This window comes from Onychomys torridus, chromosome 1, assembly GCF_903995425.1.
Source record: "Onychomys torridus chromosome 1, mOncTor1.1, whole genome shotgun sequence".
Classification (NCBI taxonomy): Eukaryota; Metazoa; Chordata; class Mammalia; order Rodentia; family Cricetidae; genus Onychomys; species Onychomys torridus.
In genome coordinates, this window is record NC_050443.1 from 128,379,132 (window position 1) to 128,399,435 (window position 20,304).

Genomic DNA, 20,304 nt, shown 5'->3' on the forward strand with positions numbered 1-20,304 from the left:
TTGTTCTCCCTCCCTCTCTCCCTTTCTCTCTCCCTCCCACCCTCTCTCCTTCCCTCCCTTCCTTCTGAGTTTTGACTCCCAAGAACCCAGTCAGAATGTGGAGACTAATGTTTTCCTCTGAGGAAGCGATGGCTGGCTTTGTCTTTATTATAGCTGATTGTCCCCACCCCTTGCCTGCCTTCCAGTTCTCTTTGAGCCTGCCAGACACAGGGAAGTGGCCAGGTTGCCAGTGCAGACCACTGCAGAATGAGACAAAGCCTCGTGTCTTTTGCTAGGAGGCATTTGGCTATGACATACTGGCATGTGAGTGCAGAAAAATATTTGTGATTTCCCGAACATATGTTTATGTTTCTCAGGTTGGGACAAAGCAGTTTTGAAGGCTGGGCATGTAGCTCCATTGGTAGAGTGACTACCTTCCATGCACGATACACTGAGTTCGATTCCTAGCAAGGCACTATATAAATCAGGCATGGTGGTGCATGCATGCATGTAATCTTAGTACTTGAGAGGTAGAGGCAGGAGGCTCAGCAACTCATGTCATCCTCAGCTGCATACAGGGTCCAGGACCAACCTGTGATACAAGAAACCTGTCTTTAAGAAATGACTGGTTCGTGGATTTGTGCCAGGTTAGCATTCCTAGTTCTCGCCAGCTCCTTCAGCCTCATCAGATTTCTCCTGTGGGTTCTTCTTCCACAGAGATCAAACTTCTGCTGGCTAAACCGAGATAAGAAGATTATTCACTAGGGCAATGGGAAGTCATAAAAGACATAAAACTCAAAGCGGAAATAAAATGACTTTAAGGTAATTCTTTAATTTGATATCCAGCATGGTCAGCAAGGTTTAGCAATTTAAAACCCACCTGGATTTTACAAATCATTGCAGCAATCAGATTGGCTGATCAGACTCTGTGTCTCACCCCAGGGCTATCCAAGGACCTGCACGTAGGAATGAGAGGAACAGGTTCAAACCTGCTTTAGGATATTAATGAAACTGCCTTCCCTACCAACCATGGATCTCCAGGCCAATCAGATTATGCCAGCCTTGTAGTACCCGTGTGAACCCACATTCAAGGAAGCTGGCTAGGCCAGGCTTAGGTGGGGCAATCAAGTCCTGTGAAGTGTGTGATTTGAGAGCCTCAGGACAGGCTGCCCTAGCCAGAAATATCTCCTCTACCGGCTTGTCAAGGATGTCTGCAATTTCACCATCTTGGAGCCCTTTATCTTTTGTTTCCATGGCTCTCTCTTGGCCATCCCTTTCTGAGTGCAGTTGGTCTGGGATACACGATTCCCTGAATCTTCTCCCCTTAAATAATATGGGTTCAGCTAAATCATGTTTAATCTTTCGGGCAAGCCACAAACGCTCAGTTCCACCTTTTCCTATCAGGCCCCTGTGCAGTCCACTTTGCCTACCCCAGTTCCTGTTCTGTTTATTTAGATAGGAAGTAAAGTTTGAAGCTAGAGGGCCTGGTGGGGGCACAGAACGGCTGGAAGCAAGGGCCTGGGGACCAGCCGGCATTGCCACATGGATTCTCAGCACTGTGAGGACTGGGTGGGTTTTGGTCTGGAACTGGATGGCTTATGAAGGGAGGTGCTCGGCCAAAGTGGAGCAGTTGGTGACTGCATGGACTACTTCTCTTCTCTGTCACTTGTTCCAGCCACTTTCCTCTCCCATCTACACTGTCCTCTCTTCCCTTGGCCATCCTCATTCTAGGTGGTCTCATGCAGGCAGGGTATTCTCACGAGGTGTTCCTAAACCAGACCAGAGCTTGGCCACCCATCCTCAGTTCTTCCTGAAGGCTGGGGAGTGGCAGGAGGGTGTGGGACTGAAGACTCCTGAGCTTGTACAACTGCCTGGAGCAGACCTGGAGGCCGTTTAATGAGAGGCCAGCCAGATGCCTAAAAGCCTGCACATCTGCACTAAAGCCTTAAGTACCTCCTGTCTCCTCCTCTCTCTGTGGCCACCAAGAGATGGTCAGAGCCTACTTTTGCATTATCTGGCCTTCAGGCATGCTTTATCTCCCCAGGTAGCTCTTCTAGACATCTCCCTTACCCCAAGGTTGTGGCACTGTAAACTCCACATTATGTTTCTTTTTGGGACAAGATCTTATGTAGCTGAAGTTTGTTTTAAAACCCTGACCTTCTTGTCCTCACCTCCTGAGGGCTGAGATTACAAGTGTGTGCTACCATGCCCCTGACTGCCTGGAAACTCCATGCAGTATTTTTTTTCCTGTTTTTCCATTTGTGTGTGTGTGTGTGTGTGTGTGTGTGTGTGTGTGTGTGTGTGTGATGTGAATGTGCATGAATGCATGTTTTTTTATGTGTGGGAACACATGTATATGGGTATGCATGCTTATGTGTGGTGTGTGTAGGCCTGATATTGTTTTTGACTGTTCTTCAACCTTATTAAGTCAGGGTTTCTCTAGCAAGCCCCAAGCTTGATGACCACGGTTAGTCTTGTTAGGCAGCTTGTTCAGAGTTTCCCTATCACTGCCTTCTGAGACTGGAATCGCAGACAGACCGTCATGCCCACCTGGCACTTACATGGGTTTCTAGGGATCCAAACTCAGGTCCTCACTCTTGCACAGCAAGAGTTTTGACCACTGAGCCATCTCTCTACCCTTTTGCACATTTAAAAAATTATTTATTTTATGTGTGTGTATGCACCTGAATGTAGGTCTGTGCACCTATGCATGCAAGAGCGGGTGTGTGTGTGTGTGTGTGTGTGTGTGTGTGAAGAGGCTGTTGGACCCTTGACCTGGAATTTCAGACGAGTGTGAGCTACCTCATGATTACGCTGCTGTCCAGGGCTGTGAGGAGTTAATGTGTGAATGAGAACTATTTGGCCTTGTTTGGTACATGGTCAGTGCTCATGTGTTTGCCCTTATTATTTCATTGTTGTTGCTGAAAGGAAAAAGGCATTCCTTTCTTCTGTGGTTATTTGGACTTCTTCTGAGATGCATTTTATAACTGAAAACTGGACAAACTGAAAGAAAAGAAGCAGTTATCACTTACTCAACCAAACTCTTTCTGGGAAAGCCATGATTGTTTTTCGGAAAATATTTCATATCTGATTAATCTACCAGGAGTTTTGGAAATGTGTGCTAAAGAAGAATCAGTGTAATGGGACTAACCTATGTGCAATTTTTAAGAGCCATTTAAAAACAAGATTTATTTATTTTTATTTTCTGTGTGTGCGTAAGTGCCTGCATGTATGTGTGTCCCCTATGTGAATGAATACAGTGCCCATGGAGCCCAGAAGAGGGTGTTAGATACCCAGAATTGGAGATACAAATGGTTATGAGCTGCCAGATGTGGGCGCTAGGGACCAAGCTGGTCCTCTGCAGGAGTGACAAGTTCTCCTAACCATCTCCAGCCTATTAAGCCATCTCTCCAGCGCTGATGCTGTAAATTGTTAAAGAGAGATAGGCACATGCTGGGCGGTGGTGGTGCATGCCTTTAATCCCAGCACTAGGGAGGCAGAGGCGGGCAGATCTCTGTGAGTTCGAGGCCAGCCTGGGCTACCAAGTGAGTTCCAGGAAAAGGGCACAAAGCTACACAGAGAAACCCTGTCTTGAAGAGAGAGAGAGAGAGAGAGAGAGAGAGAGAGAGAGAGAGAGAGAGGAACATTTAGTGGAAAGAACATTTTAATAATTTATTCACTCATCCATTCATTCATTTATTATTCATCCAAGTCACAAATATTTCCACAGTGCCTGGGACCCCGTGTTAGGCTCTGGGATGTAGAGACAAGCAGCCTGTTGTTCTAGGCCATAGGGAAGTGTAGTGAAGGATTTGCTTATAATTACAGTTAGGAGAATGTGAAGCAGCTTCACTGACTGGAGCAGGGAAAAAAGTCCATCTGTGAGGAGGAATCACAAGTCAGATAATCCACAAATCCGAAATTGTAGGACCTCAACTCATTCCATCCATCAACTTCTAAGTTAGTTTCCTTTTGAGGGAGAGTAATTTATTTTTTCTTTTCCTTTCTTTTTTTTTTTTTTAAAGTTTTGTGTTTAAAATTTTTTTTTAAGATTTATTTATTTAATTTTATGTGTTCAAGTGTTTTACCTGAATATGTGTATGTGTACTATATGCATGACTGGTGCCTAAGGAAGCCAGAAGAGGGGCTGGACCCTCTGGAACGGAAATTACAGATGTTGCGAAACTCTACGCCAGTGCTGTGAACAGAACCCAGAGCCTCAGAAAAAGCAAGTGTTCTTAACCACTGAGTGGTCTCCAACTCCTTTTTTTTTTTTTGAGACGTGGTTTTAAGGGCTGGAGAGGTGGCTTAGCAGTTGAGAGACATGGTTTTATAAAGCCCAGGCTGCCTCAAACTGGATGTGTAGCCAAAGATGGCCTTGACTTCCTGATCTTCCTGCCTCCACCTCCTGTGTGCTGAATGACTGCTGTGCACTACCATGCCCGGCAAGAGAAAGGGAGGACTGGGGAGATGCCTCGGGGGTTAGGAGCACTTGCTCTCCAATCTCTAGGACCAGAGTTCTAGTCTCAGTACTCAAGTAAGAAGCCAGGTGTCCCTGCAAAGTCCTGTAATCCCAGCACCGATGCGGTTGTTCGTGTTTGTGTTTGTGTTTTTGTTTTTTTTTCTAATTAGTAAAAACAAAAACAACTGAAAGGCAACAGAATAATCCACACCACACTTCACACGGCTTCCAGCATAGCTGAGAAAATGAACAGCCCAGGTTCAGGAAGAGATTCTGCCTCAAAAGTAGAAGGCAGGGGGTGATAGGACACCCAACACCCCTTCAGGCCTTCCTCAGTGTGCACAGGCTTGCATAGACCAGACACAAATAAATAAGTGAATCTCGAATTTTCTAGAATGACAGGGAAAGAGTAGCCTATTGAAGCTACTGCTGGCGACTAAGCTCTCCATGAGCTGATTTCCATGTTGATGTCAGATGGACTCTGGCTGTGGTCAGGAAATCCCAAGGCAGTGTGGGCTCTCCTTTGTGATGGGATGTCTCCGTCCAGGATGGAGAGGACCACTGCACTGGAGATCTACCTCATAAGTCGTCAGGAATTCCTTGTGGGGTATAGCCTACTGGGAGTATGTCCTGTCCCATGGCATCTAGCTTAGTGCTGGACAGAGAGAAGAGGTTCCAGGGACAGTAACTGACCAGTTTGCTGGGCCACCAAAACCTCCTTCTTCCTCACACATGGTTCACAGTGTTTGCTGAACTGTGTCTTGTTTCTGCCCCTGCAAAGCCCTTGAGGACAGGGCCTAGATGTGGTGATTGATGAGCTAGAGACAATGTCCCCTTTGTATGGAATGTATGTGGCTCAGGATGACTCTGAGCTCAGGGTCCTCTGCTGTCTTCTCCATAACCAGAGCTTCCAGGCAAGGGTATGGTGGGCCTGGGGGGTGTTGGGAGCAGTTTGGGAAAGGTGGCTTCTCTAATGTTTTGTACATACCTACAGTATGTATTTGAGAACTGTTAATACCTGGGATGGTTGTTGAGTGACTCTGTAATCATCTTTGTCCTTGTCCTTAGAGCACAGCACAGCCTTCAGCCCTGGACTGCAAAGACCAGACTAAACCCGAGGAAGCCATCACCAAAGCTGGGGCAGCTTTGGTCTCTGCCCCAGACGCAGGTGAGAACAGTGGTGGGAACTGAAGGAATGACATCCTTCATTGCAGAAGAGACACAGTGTCTGCAGCGATGTGGCTCGGGAAAGCACCAGCAGATGCACTGGCTTCCACGGGGCTGTGCATGTCCAGCCCGGAAGGAGCTGGCTCAGGATACCAAAGTCCAGTCTTGCTCCTGCTTCAAGGGAATGCTGATGATAGGCCCTCTCTATCTTGAGAGGCTCTCCTGTGAGTGACTACAGCTGCTTTGTTTCCAACCCTAACCCTAGCACACAGAAGCAGAGAGAGAGGCAGGTCTGGCTAGCCTGGTCTACATATGAAATGCTGGGCCAGCCAGGGCTAAATAGAGAGACGCTGTCTCAAAAAACAAAACAAAACCCAAAAAAGAACAAAAACAACAACAACAACAACAACCACAACAAAAACCAACCGAAATGGCCATGTGTTCAGAGGATGTGTTCCACTATAGCCCCTCTTTCCCTATAAGCTCACGAATGGTAGAATTCCCCCACGGATTTATTTGTGGATTTATCTTGAGGTTCCTGTACCCCCCCCCCCACTCTAGACTCTCTGGATAACATTAGAGGGGCCCACTGAATCCCAAGCGTCTTCTTTTTTTTTTTTTTTTTTCATTTTTCGAGACAGGCTTTCTCTGTGTAGCTTTGGAGCCTGTCCTGGAACTCACTCTGTAGACCAGGCTGACCTCAAACTCACAGAGATCCACCTGGCTCTACCTCCCAAGTGCTGGAATTAATGGCATGTGCCACTACCACCCTGGCCTGACCAGCCTACTCTTCTAAGCTCCAAGCTTGCACCTCTGGGGTGCCCATCTTTGGACTCCATCTCTTCCTGCTCCCACCCCCACCCTCCTGATTTCTGTGCTAACTTCTGGTCACCACACAGGTTGCCCACATCCTTGACATCTCTGGTGGCTGAGGTTGCCACTGCCGGCTGCAGTCACCTCCTGTCTTCCTGTCTTAGATAGTTTTCTTCCATGTCAGAGTGAGCTCAAAGAGTGTCCATCTCAAACACACACAATTAGACCGTGTTGTTCTTTCTTGACATTTTCCAGTGGCTCCTCATGACTTTCAGGGTAAAGTTCATGTCCTTAGCACTCAAGATGGCTTGTGATCCAGTCTCTGTCTCAGTGCTCTTTATTCCCTTAGGACATCCTTTATTCCAGTCATGCTGGAGTGCTTACAGGTCCCCAAGCTATGAGGCTGGGCCACACATCTGGTCTTCATGACATCCTTCTGACACCTTGCCTTATTGTTAGTTGGTTTGTTTTTTGTTTTTTTTTTAATTTTTATTTATTTTTTTAAAAGATATATTTATTTATTATACATACAGTGTTCTGCCTGCATGTGTCCTTACAGGCCAGAAGAGTGCACCAGATCTCATTACAGATGGTTGTGAGCCACCATGTGGTTGCTGGGAATTGAACTCAGGACCTCTGGAAGAGCAGCCAGTGCTCTTAACTACTGAGCCATCTCTCCAGCCCTTGTTTTTTTTTTATTTTTATCAGTACTGGGGACTGAATGTAGGGTCTTGTGCATACTAGATAAGCTCCCTGCTGCTGATTCATAATCTCCAGCCCTCTTTTTATTTTTTCTTTTGAGACAGGATCTCATCAAGTTGTTGGAACTTTTTTTTTTTTTTTTAAATTTAAAAAAGCTGCATGTTTATTTCGCTTCCTGACTCTGTGCTTGTGCCTTCAACACCTTCACAACAATTTTCTGCTCCTCAGTAAGGAAAGCCCGCTTGATCCTGTCACAGACACACTTGGCACACATGGACCCACCGTAGGCCCTGCTGACGTGCTTCTTTGTCTTAGACAATCTCATAAGAACTTTCGGTCTCCCACACGAACCCCCCGAAGCCTGCCTGGGCACATACTGCATGCGGATTTAGGTGCTTTTCCAACCTTCTTGGTATAAAGGTAAAAACAATCCTGTTGCCAGGGGTTCGAGACAGCCTAGTTTTGTCAGAGGCTGTGTTGTAGGAAAGCCTATGATGGTCTGTCAAATGCTGGACCGTTCTGAGCGCCTCTAAGCACCATCCCCGGAAGAGGAAGAAGAAAAAAGGCCTGGAACTTTTAATCCTCCTGCCTCAGCCTCCCTAGTAGTTAGGAATTCATGCTTTCCCATCAAGCTATGCTCTGACTGAGTTTTTGATGACCCCTCCCCCAATCCTGGCCCACTGGAGTCTCCAAGGCTCTGAGTTTCCCAGGGTTCCTGGGCAAACTCGCACCGGCTCCCACACCGCTAAGTTTCTACTAGACTGCACGGTGGGGGGAGGTTGGCAAAGAATGTGTGGTAAACAAAATGGGCCAAAGAGAGTAAGAGCTGCTGGTTCTCACGGTCGATAGTCCTCGACTGCTCTTGGGAGCAAGTTTGGCTTCTGGTGGTATTTGCCTTCCTAACAAGCTGCTTGTTTCTTCTTCAATTTATTTCATCACTGATGAAGTGTCTCGGAATTTAAAGGGGATTAGGATTTAGATCCCTTTCCTCAAAGCACCGGAATACTGGGCAAGTATGAGTCAGCTCTCTCTTTCCACCACGTGGGATTAAGGAATCAAAGTCAGGTCCTAAGTCAAGTTGGAGGCTATTGCCTTTATTCTCTGGTTTATCTGACCAGTCCTATGTGCCTTGACTTAAATTATAGGAAGAGGGTTGCACTGACCTTCACCAGATGTCTCTCTCCCTTAATCATGGATGCTTCCTTAGAAACTAACTTGCGCTGGGCATGGTGGTTTATCATTAGAATCCCAGGACTGGGAAGGCAGAGGCAGGAGGATTGCTGCAGGTTTGAGGTTATCTTGGTTTATATAGCAATTACCTATGTGCCAGCCTGGGCTATCTATCATGAGCCTATCTCAAAAATAAAACTTAAATAAACAACAACCAAATAAGGAAAGCAGCTTCCAAGAGTTGGGACTGGTGATATCCATTAGGCAAAAGGATTGTTATGAGTTCAAGGCCAATCTGTGTTAAAGACAAGTTCAAATGCTAGTCTTGGATATAAACATACCAGGACTGTCTCAAATACACACACACACACACACACACACACACACACACACACACGCCCTCAAACAAAGGAAGAAAATACCTTATGTGTCTCCTTTCTTTTGGACTTGGAAGCTGGATATCTGTGTAAACATGGCTTCCTTTGGATTCCAGAAATCAGCCTTACCTGCCCTGCCATTAGCCTCCAGATCACAAGGGGATTTTGGCATTTCTCTGAGATCTAAAAACCAGTTTGCATACAACAGAGCTTGCTGTTGGTCAGCTGTGGTCAGTCATTTTGGTAAAACAGTAGCAAGTCAGTCCATAGAGCCGCTTCCAGACTCTAAGAGCCTTGCAGTCCTCTGTCTGGCCAGTCTGTGGCTTCAAGGCTAATGGACATTTTGAGGGTGAGCTGCTGGAGTGCGGCAGCTCCAGTGCAGCTCCAGTGCAGCTCCAGTGCAGCCATGCTGCTGCAGACCTCACTGTTCTGCTTCAAGTGCAAACGGAGCAGCCCTGAAGCTGCCTGGGCTCCAGCCCGGTTTCAGTCGCTGTAACCCCAGGCATGCTCTAGTCTGTCTGCTTTTTCCATCTGTTTATTTATTTTTAAACAGGGGCGGAGGTCTTCCTGTGTAGCTCAGGTTGGCTTGGAACTTGTGATCCTCCTGCCCCTCCCTACCTCCTGAGTGCTAGGACTACAGGTAGGCATGTGCTACCATACCCAGTTCATTTTATATCTAAGTTCCTGAGTCACACACTGTTTTAAAACAACAGCGATTGAACCCAGGGCCTTGCAGTTGCTAGGCAAGCACTCTACCATTGAGCTACATACTTTGCATTTCTTTCCTTCCTTCCTTCCTTCCTTCCTTCCTTCCTTCCTTCCTTCCTTCCTTCCTTCGTCTCCTCCTCCTCCTCTTCCTCCTCCTCCTCCTCCTCCTCCTCCTCCTTCTCCTCCTCCTCCCCCTCCTTCTCCTCCTTCTCCTCTTCTTCTTCTCCTTTTTGAAAAAGTCTTTTGGAATTCAGGTTGGCCTTGATCTCAATAAGAGGACTGGCCTCAAGCTTGCTATATTGGCAAAGATGGCCTTGAACTCCTGATCCTCTTGCCTCCACCTTCTGAATGCTGGGCTTATAGTATGAATCATCACTTCTGGTTTATTCATTGGTGGTCATTGAATCCAAGACTTTGTGCATGCTAGGCAAGCACTTTATCAGTCGAACTATACCCCAGCTCGCGTGTCCTGTCTTTAACTTTTTATTTTGAGACAGGGTTCCACTAATTTGAACTCATTTCGTCGCCCTGGCAGACTATGAATCCTTTTGTCTTTGGTTTCCCAAGTAGCTGGGATTGAAGGCCTGTAGCACTAGGTCTGGAGAAGTCATTTCTTCTGCTTCTCTCTCTTTTTCAAAAAATTTTATTTATTTTACTTGAGAGAGAGAGAGAGAGAGAGAGAGAGAGAGCACTTCCACGTGTGCCTACTTTTGTGTGTACTATCTATGTGCCTGGTGCTTTTGGAGGCCAGAAGAGTTACAGACAGTTGTGAGCTGCCTTGTAGGTGCTGGGAATTGAACCTGAGTCTTCTGGAAGAGCAGTCAGTGCTTTTTACCTCTGAGCCATCTCTCCAGGCCCTGGTTTTATGAATTTTGTGATGGTCACTTGGGCAGCATAAGTGCCTTCCTGTGCTTGTCCTCACCAGACGCTGCCTCCGGAACTCTTCTCCTCCTCCAGAGTTAAACTCGATAGTCACCAACTCCGCCATTCCTTTTCGCAGCTCCTGGAAACCACCTTCCTTGGTGTGACTCTATGAATCCCGTGACTCCACGTACCAAATACACGAGGACTCTAAAACACCTATTCTTTGGGACGGTCACTTACAGTAATGTCCTCAATGTTATAACATGTCTCAGAATGTAATCACTGTTCAATATTAATAATAGTTTGTTTCATGTATATGCCAGATGTGTTTATCTGTTCATCTGTTGATGGACATTTGGGATGCTTTTCACCTTTGTGAATAATTCTGCTATGAACACTGATGAACAAGTAGTTCTTCCAGTCAAATATTACATTTACTACTGGGTGTGATGATGCACACCTCTAATCCCAGTACTCAGAAGGCAGAGGCAGGTGATCTTTGTGAGTAAGAGGCCAGCCTGGTCTACATAGCAAGTTCCAGGCTACATAGTGAGCTCCTGTCTCAAAGTAAGTTTTTCAGCTGTGTGGAAATGTGTCAGTGGAGACCGGAGGACAACTTTTGGGAGTCGGCTTTCATCTCCCACCGTGTGGGTCTGGAGGACTGGATTTGGGTAGTCAGGCTCAGCAGCAATCTCCTTTTACTGACTAAGCTGTCTTGTCGACCCTGCTTCCACTTCTCTTGGGTAGATAGCCAGTAATGGAACTTACTGGTCCCTTGCTTGTACTTCATAAATGACTTTATAAATCAGGAGATGTCTGAACACTTGCTGGGAAAGTTCTTTTTACCTCCCCCACTGTGTCTACTGCTCACAGACTTTACCTCCAGAAACATCAGCTTGTTCAGACAAAGAGGTCCTTAGCCCATCTTTGCATTTGATGCGCCATTAGCAATCCCCCATGCCATCTTCCACATCTATCATGCAGTCACTTTTCTGTGACTACCACAACATCCCAGATTTGAGCCACAGATCTCACCTGCATTATGATGTCTGTTTCCTAACGGGTCTCCTCCCTTTCTGTGTCTAAGACCCTCTGCTCTTTTTATATCACAGCAACAAGACTGATTCTTTCAAAACATCAGTCAAATCAGGCCAGCCTAGGCTACACATCTAAAAAAACATCATGTCATTTACCACTTAGAGTTTTCTGTAGCCCCCCATCTTACTGTGAAGCATGCATAGCTCAGCTGTGACGTAAGGTTGCACAGCGTCTGCCTCCTACTTTCCATCCCGTGATCCTTCGCTGTTCTTTGATCTGGCAATCCACCTCCTTGCTATGAACCATGCCTGGAATGTCCTTTGGTTTGAGAAATTCTTCTCTCGGTAAACATCACTTCATTAGAGAGACCTCTAACGTACCTTACGCAGCCTAACAAGCTCTCCCTTCTCTGTGTCCAGGTGTAACATATTCATCCTCCCATCCTCCCTCCCTCCCTCTACATCTCACTATGTAGCCCAACCTGGCCTTGAACTCACTTTAGTTCTCCTGCCTCAGCCTCCTGAGTGCTGGGAAGACAGGCATGAGCCCCCACAATGGCCACCAGCATTCTAACTGCTTTCATAGTCTCATTTACTCAGTATTCTCTGACACACGTTAATGCATACATTTGTTAACTTCCTTCCCCTTCACTAGAATGTAACCCTATGATGTTTTTACTTTTTAATTTTCTGTTGTAGCTTTCTTGATCTCCTTATAGCTATAAATAACAAGACGGAGACTTTTTCTCTGTTATTCCCTTTGATGAGCTATATTGGATACAAATGCCCATGGATGCTGAAGCAGGTGGTTCTTTGCAAATCTGAGGCCAGTGGAGGCTGCATAGTGAATTCTAGACCAGCCTAAACTACAGTGTGAGACACTGTCTTAAAGTGGGGAATGTCAGCTCTGAGTTGGTGGAGCACACCTTTAATTCTAGCACTCAGGAGGCAGAGGCAGGTGTAAGAGGCCAGTCTGGTTTAAATATTGAGTTTCAGGACAGCCAGGGCTACAAGTGAGATCTTGCCTCAAAAAAGGGGTGGAGGTGGCTGGTGAGATGGATCAGTGGGTAAAGGTGCTTGTTGCCAAGTGTGATGACCTGAGTTTGATTTCCTGGGACCTCTGTGGTGGAAAGAGAAGATGGAATTGTCCCCTGACCTCTACCTACATGCTGTGACACCGCTGTACCACCCCCTACACAAATAAATAAATAAATGTCGTAACATCTTTAAAAGTCCATTTGAACACTGAGAAAGTATTTTGTTACTGCCAAGCCCAGAGCACTGCCTTTGAGTATTAGGAATGACCACATTCTTCAAATCCTTATGATTTTACTCCAGGGTCTCCTTCAGTGGCCTTTTCTAAGGAGGCAACATCAAACATGTTTCAAATCCCATTTATGTGCTTGGTTATTTTTGCTTTCACGTTTTCCTTTTAATGTATTTGAGGAAATGTGGCTTTTATTTCATTTTGATCATACTTTTCCCCATGTCTCCTTTGAGAGTAAACTCCATAGAGTTTGTTTGTTGTTAAAAACTGTGCCCCCGGCCTCTGAGTACCTGTCATTCAGTGGGTGGAAAGATGATCTGAGTGCTTCAGGTGCTATGGAAAATGCTTCCATCAAAAATGAATGCAGGAGGTATTGTCGGCCTTAAGTAATGGCTGAACAAGCCAAGGCCTCACACACTGGTGCAACTTGCCCTTAAGTGTCAGAGTTCGGACCTGAACACAGATGACTAGAGAACCTCACTCTGTTCATCCTTGGCTTTGTTACCTACCAGCCAGATGGGGGTCTAGTAATGAATTTATCATGCTATAGATAGCTAATTGCAGCTCCCCCCATCCTTTGGTGCTGAGGGTGGAGCCCAGGGCTCCACACAAGCTAGGGAAGAAACACTTAGTGTACCTTGCCCAACAACTGCTTTTATTTATTTATTTCTTGTTTTATTTATTTTAAAATTTTTATATGTATGAGTGTTTTGCCTGCATGCAAGTCTGTGCAACTACGTGCGTGCCTAGTACCCTGCAGAGATCTGAAGAGGGAATTGGATCCCCCGAGACTGGAGTTACAGAAGGTTGTGAGCCCTGGCAGTTGTTTTTAAATCCCATGTTTCTGAGCTGTGTTTCCTTGACCTGCTGCTGTAGAGAACATATCATGCAGATCCCTTTGACAGAGGGCAGAATTTCGGAGCTGGCTGATCCCTTAGCTGTCTTTTGGTTACCAGTCCCTCTTGATTTAAAGCTGTAGTAACAGAGGCCTGGTGAGGTTGAGCGGAGGGGGGGCCGCCCGCCCACCCGTCCGACTCCTGGGTGGTCCTGAGCTGTGAATGGATTGAGTCACGAGTCTACAACATTCTTTTGGCAAACCAGGAGTTCTGACAGCTCCTTCAAGAGCAATCTGAATGGTTGCTCTTGTCAACTAGTGACCCCATGACTCTGGGATTTGGGGGTCTTCTGTAATTTGGGTGCAGATCACTTTTAGGAGGGGCAGGTGCTAGCTGAGGTCTCCAGCTCTGGTTGGGGCTACTCTCCAGGCAGTGTTTCTTGGTGTAAAAATTATAGCAATTTCTAAACGTCTTTGAGGCGTTCAACTGCACAGGAGGATGAGTTTTAGGACACAGTATGTCTTCATGTTCTTGACAGTTTGTCTGCCTTTTCTCAAGTCTCTTAGGTGTTAAATACAAACAGGAAGGAGCAGATGCATTCTGCATACTCTACATATTCAGAGGAATATTTTCTGTTCATGAAGAAGCCATTGCTTAAAAAAGTATTTTCTCAAAAACTTAAATATTTCCCCAAAGTCACTGGGAGCCAGGGTTTGAATCCAGATAGACCATGAAAGATCTTGTCTACTGGACATGAGGAAGCACTTCTGTATTCCCAGTGCTTGAAAGGCTGAAGCAGGAGGATTGCTGTGAGATCAAGCCTGGCCTGGTCTACACAGTGAGTTCCAGGTCAGCCAGGGCTATGTAGAGAGACCTTGTTTTGGAAAAAAAAAAAAACCCAAAAACTTACCCAGTGTGGTAGCTCACATCTGTAATCCCAGCAATTGAAGGGCTGAGGCGGGAGGATTGCTGTAAGTTTGAGGTTAGTTAGAGCTATTTTGTCTTAGTTAGGGTTTGTTTTGCTGTGATGAAACACCATGACCAAAAAACAATCAGGGAGAAAGGGTTTATTTGGCTTACACTTCAGCATTGCTGTTCATCACTGAAGGAAGTCAGGACAGGAACCGAGAGGGCAGGAACCTGGAGGCAGGAGCTGATGCAGAGGCCATGGAGGGGAGATGCTTACTGGCTTGCTCAGCCCACTTTATAGGCCCCAGGGCCACCAGCCCAGGGATGGCACAAGCCACAATGCACTGGACCCTCACCACTGATCACTAATTAAGAAAACGCTTACCAGTCTTGCCTCTAACCCAACCTCGTGGAGGCATTTTCTCACTTAAAGCTCCCTCCTCACTGGTGATGCGGGCTTGTGTCACGTAGACATGAAAGTAGCTGTGACAGCCACGTAGTGAGTGCCGGGCCATGTGGACTATGCTGTGAAATCCTGTCTCAAAAAGAAAAATGAAACGGGTTAGCAAGACGGCTCTGTAGTGGAAACACTTGCCACATAGGCCTGACAACCTGAGTTGGAGCCTCAAACACGGGCAAAGGGAAGGAGGGAACCAACTCCACAAACCTGTCATCTAGCTACTACACAAGCGGTGGCACACTCACACACCCAAACACACACACTCTCTCTCACACACATACACTCATAACACACTCACACACCCAGAACACACACACTCTCTCTCACACACATACACTCATAACACACTCACACACCCATAACACACTCACACACCCATAACACACTCACACACCCATAACACACTCACACACCCATAACACACTCACACACCCATAACACACTCACACACCCATAATATACTCACACACCCATAACACACACACACACACACACACACACACACACACACACACACACATACTCTCTCTCTCTCTCACACACACATACACTCACACACCCATAACACACACATACACATATGCACATGCTCTCTCTCTCTCTCTCTCTCTCTCTCTCTCTCTCTCTCTCTCTCACTCTCTCTCTCTCTCTCTCAATTAAAAAAATAGAGAAAAAGAAAAATCTTTAACACATAGACAGAGGGTTTGATCTGATGAGTAAGGACACAATCTTTGCAGGGTCTTGAAAGCGAATCCCTGAAAGTTTGGGGGTACAATGTAGGTCAGAGGGTTGGAAATGGGGTAGGAAGGCGGCACTGGAGGTTTATTATAGGATGATGTAGAAGGAACGTCACCTTTCTTCCCATTCAACCTAGCTCCTGGTGGAAGGTCAGCCTGGTGGCTATCCCAGCTGCTGGCTGACCCAGCTGTTTCCTGTGTGGATCACGTCTCCTTATGCATCAAGGCACCCCCGGGGCTTTGGGGGAAGGTGGAGGACTTCAGTCTCTGGAGTTCAGTGGCCCAGTGTGCTGGGTGAAGCAAGGAGCCTTCCTCCATGTGTGTGTTCTGACTTGGTCCCTTCAGAAAGCAGCAGATCCAGGGAGAGTTTTGTTTTCTACATTGCAACAGAATTCCTTGCATAGCACAGAGCTCAGGAAACAAGGCCCAATTTGAGGACAAAGGTCAGGGCTTCAGAGTTCTGGGCCCATTTGGAAAGGGCCAGGCCCTTCTGTGCTAATCCCAAGTTTGCCTGGCAAGCCTCAGAGTTGATGTATGTGGAATGAACTCTGGCATGACCAGTGATTTAATCTAATCCCCAGGCTCTGCTTTCTCCCACCTCGAAACTATCAACCACAGACGGCTTTGAGAGAAGGAGAGGTAAGATTGACAGGTACTCTCATGGCCCCGGACTTCTGGCGCTGGGCCTAGCCTGCTTTCCCCAGCTCTGCGGGGTTCAGAGGACTGACCTCCTTGGCAGGGAGCAAGGTCTGGGTGAAGCTTCTGAGCCTTGACTGCTGCTCTCTGGCTAGGAATTAGTGATGGTAGGAGGCTGGGAGAGGGAAAATGCCCTCCTACAACCTGGCAGAATCAACCAGAAGGAGCACCTGGCACTTTATACACCTCTTCTCCTGCATTCCAGCTCCAACCAAGCTTTTCACTGAAGCCCAAATCGGGCGAGATACCCATATTCCCCAAAGCCATTTTGGATTGCTTCTGAGAACAGCTTCACAATGTAGTAGGCAAAGGGGCAGGATTGCACCCAAACTCCATCACCCAATTTCCCAGCCGGTTCTGGGGAGACGGTTTTGATAGTGGAAGAAGGGGAAGTGGAAAGCCTTCGAGTGGAGGCCTGCTCCTTGTCCAGGCAGTTCCCCCTGTGTATGGTGGCAGGCTCTTAGAGAAACATCTTAATAAAAGAGTTCTGAGCAGCTTGGCAACCTTCCAACGTTCTTTGTACTGGAGACAAAAATGTTGAGGTAATCTCCCAGCACACTCACCACTTGTAGAACCCAAACTATACAAGTTGTGGAACTCTTGAGAAAAGAAAATAAAGCCCTTAAAAAGTTGTGCAGTGACCTTATTCCAGTGAGTGCTGAAGTAGGCACTCTGATCTTTAACCGTGTCAACGTGAGAGAAATATTTGTGGGCCAAAAGTCCCGGGGGGAACATTTTAATGTGACTTTTTTTCTTTCTTTTTGTTTTATTATTTTGTGTGACAAAGTTGCATTATACAATCCAGGCTGTCCTTGAACTCCAGATCCTCCTGCCTCAGTCTCCTGAGTGCTGAATTACAGCATGAGCCCAGCCTTATGATGATTTTTGTAGCAATATGTGCCCATTGCAGAGGTCAGTTTGGGAAAAGTAAAAGGAGAAAAACAGCTTAAAAGATTCGTTTTTATGGACGGGACATTAAATTTATTTATTTTTGTGTGAACATGTGCACATGCATGAGACTGTAGTCAACCCTGGGTGTTGTTCCTTAGGGGCCATCCACTTCATTGTTTTGAGAGACAGTCTCTAATTGGCCTTGTGATTCAGCAGTCTCTGCCTCCTCAGCTCTGGGATTATGAATGCAGACCATCACAAACTGAGGGACTTATGCTTGCTCAGTGTCTTGGTCGCTGTATTGCTGTGAAGAGACACCATGACCAAGGTCACTTTTATAAAGGAAAGCATTTAAATGGGACTCAAATACAGTTTCAGAGATTCAGTCCATTATCATCATGGTGGGGAGCATAGCAACACCAAGGCAGATATGGTTCTGGAGAAGGAGCTGAGAGTTCTATATCCAGATCTGCAGGCAGCAGGAAGAGAGTCACTGGGCCTGGCTTGGGTTTTTGAAACCTCAAAGCCCACCTCCTCTGACACACTTTCTCCAACAAGGCCACACCTACCCCAGCAAGGCCATACCTCCTAATCCTTCTCAAGTAGTACCATTCCCTGATGACTAAACATTCAAATATATGAGCCCATGGGGGGGCATTCTTGTTCAAACCACCCAACAAGCACTTTACCAACTGAGCTGTCTCCCTAGCCTCATCCCAAACCCTCATCTTTTTATACTGGTGTATAAAGGAAGTTTTTATGTATATTAGACAAACACTCTACTATTCAGTCCCAGCAAAAGCCATTTGCTAAATTGGGCATGCTGTACACCTTTAATCACAGCATCCAGGAGATGGAGGGAGTTCCAGACCAGCCAGGGCTACATAGTGTGACTCTGTCTCAATAAAATAAAATTAAATTAAGATAAAAAGTGGGGGAAGGCCTGGGGGCGATATTCATGTCTAGTATGCATGAGGCCCTGAGATCAATCCCCAGTGCTTCCAAAAAAAAAAAAAAAGTACAAAAATTAATTGATATGACTCAGTTTGGGGGCTACAGAGATAACCCAGTGGCTAAGAGCACTGCTCTTACAGTGCACTGGGGTTTGGTTCTCAGCACCCACATGGCTCCCAACAACTGTTTGCATCTCTAGTTCCAGAGATACAGTACCCTCTTCTGGCCTCCACAGGCACTTCAAGGCTATGGCACACATATATTCAAACATGCAGACAAACCATTCATACACATGAACAGACAGACAGACAGACACATAAATATTAAATAAAAAGCCATTTTTTGTTCTTTTTCTTGTTTTACTTTCCCTCTCTCCCTCCCTTCCCCTGCCCTTCCTTCTGCCTTCCCTCCCTTAGTCTCTCTCCCTCCCTCCCCGACCCCCCCCCCCCAGAGGTGGAGTTTAAGGCCAGGCATATACTAGGCGGGCACTCTTCCCCTAAGCTTTTACCATAGCACAGGATGTTTTTCAACCATATTCCCTGAAGTATGTGGGGGTGAGTGAGAGAGAACTGATTAGCTCGGTTCCTGGGTCTTGAGGATGTGGCTGGGGTGAGCGTGTGTAGCGAGCAGGGGAAGAAGGGTCTGGTCTTATTGTGGGCAGGGCTTGGGGGATCAGCCCACCCTTGCAGGCCTCAGGCTTGGCTGACAAGGAGGGAGTGCTGGAAGCCAGCCTCCAAAATCCACGGGGAGAGGAGAATGGATGGCGAGATAAGGAGACCACATTCCCTCTCTTAAGATAAGGATGTCTCTGGAGAGGAATTCCTGGGAGAAGGGGCTTCCTGCATGGGCTGTTGACATCTGAGGGCCTCCTGGATTCAGAGCACTCTCCCACCCTAACACCCAGTAAAAGGACAAGTTTCCCAGTGAACATTCCCATCACACACCAACCTTAGCCGTTTTTCTTCCTCAAATATGTCAAGCTCCCTGGCCCCTTTTAGATTAACTCTTTTAGCCAAAGAGTTAATCTTTGGCTGGGAAAGCCTCAGGTCTCAGAACAGCCATCGCCAGCTCAGATAACCAAACTGGGGCTTTGATTAGGGTCTCCTCACTTTTAAGTTCTCAGCGAGTCTGTCACCAGGCCCGTGTATCTCTTCTGGGCCCCAGCCTCTAAGATCAGGACCCTGCTTACCTGTGGCCAGGTGTTTCTCTGGCAGGTAGCTTTTCAGAGACTTGAGAACGGGAGAAAGGAGACCTGGGATATCAGGACAGTTTCTCTCTGCTCTGACTTCAATCCCCAGGACCCTGGCAAGTGTTCACTAAGTGTCCATGGGCTGACTGGATGACAAATTCACCTTTTCTTTAAAAGAGACTTTTTTTTTTTTTTTTTGAGCTGAGGATCGAACCCAGGGCCTTGCGCTTGCTAGGCCACAGCTCTACCACTGAGCTCAATCCCCAACCCATAAAGAGGCATCTTTTAAAAAATTATTTATTCATTATTATTACTGGGGTGTGTGTGTGTGTGTGTGTGTGTGTAAAGAATGTGTGACTAAGGGTCCTTGGGTGCCACAGCATGCATCTAGAGCTCAAAGGACAATTTGTAGGTAATGGGCTCCAGAAAGCCAGCTCATGCACCAGGGATAGATCCTGGTCACACTGCCAGGGGCCTTTCAAACAGACCCAGCTACACAACTGTCTCCTGAATGCGGAGGGTCTAGTCTGGTCCCACGCAGGTTCCACAGCTGTTGATCTAAAGTTCCTGAGTTCCTTTGAGATTGCTTCGGTTGTCTCTGTAGATTTCCCCATCATGATCTTGACCCCGCTTGCTCATAGAATCCCTCTTCCCTCTCTTGGATTGGACTCCTGGAGCTCAGCCTGTTGCTTGGTTGTGAATCTCTGCATCTGCTTCCATCAGTTACTGGATGAAGGCTGTCTAAAAGCCAGTCTAAAAGTATTGACCTCATCTGTGGTTCCAGGTCAGAATGAAGAATTTCAAAATGTTTGTCATGTGCATATCTGTTCTCCTCTTGTAGAATGTTTAATCAAACCTCCTGTGAACATCCCCAGCTTAAAGGCTGGGGCAAAGGATTAATAAAAAGGTTTTTAAAATCTGTAATTTGTAAATCTAGAGAAGTCACTTGTTTCAATAATAATGCAAGGGCTGATTCCTCCAGACAGCACAGCCAACAATTCCTAATCTCATACTGATGGTTCTTGGTGATTTCTTTCTTTCTTTCTTCCTTTCTTTCTTTCTTTCTTTCTTTCTTTCTTTCTTTCT

General features: G+C 46.5%; 2 protein-coding genes and 1 pseudogene across 3 annotated transcripts in view; 1 reads left to right on the top strand and 2 right to left on the bottom strand.

The window, feature by feature from the left end:
* LOC118594502 (solute carrier family 22 member 19-like) overlaps positions 1-20,304 on the bottom strand; it is a 703,508-nt gene that overhangs the window by 538,502 nt on the left and 144,702 nt on the right. The window lies entirely within an intron of this gene.
* The window catches only part of Ahnak (AHNAK nucleoprotein), an 84,080-nt gene that overhangs the window by 42,583 nt on the left and 21,193 nt on the right, over positions 1-20,304 (top strand). Inside the window, exon 5 of the mRNA XM_036204722.1 lies at positions 5,510-5,609. Within this exon, the coding sequence (XP_036060615.1) occupies positions 5,510-5,609 (100 nt within the window). The remainder of the gene's footprint in view (positions 1-5,509; positions 5,610-20,304) is intronic.
* On the bottom strand, positions 7,287-10,366 carry LOC118587187 (annotated as a pseudogene).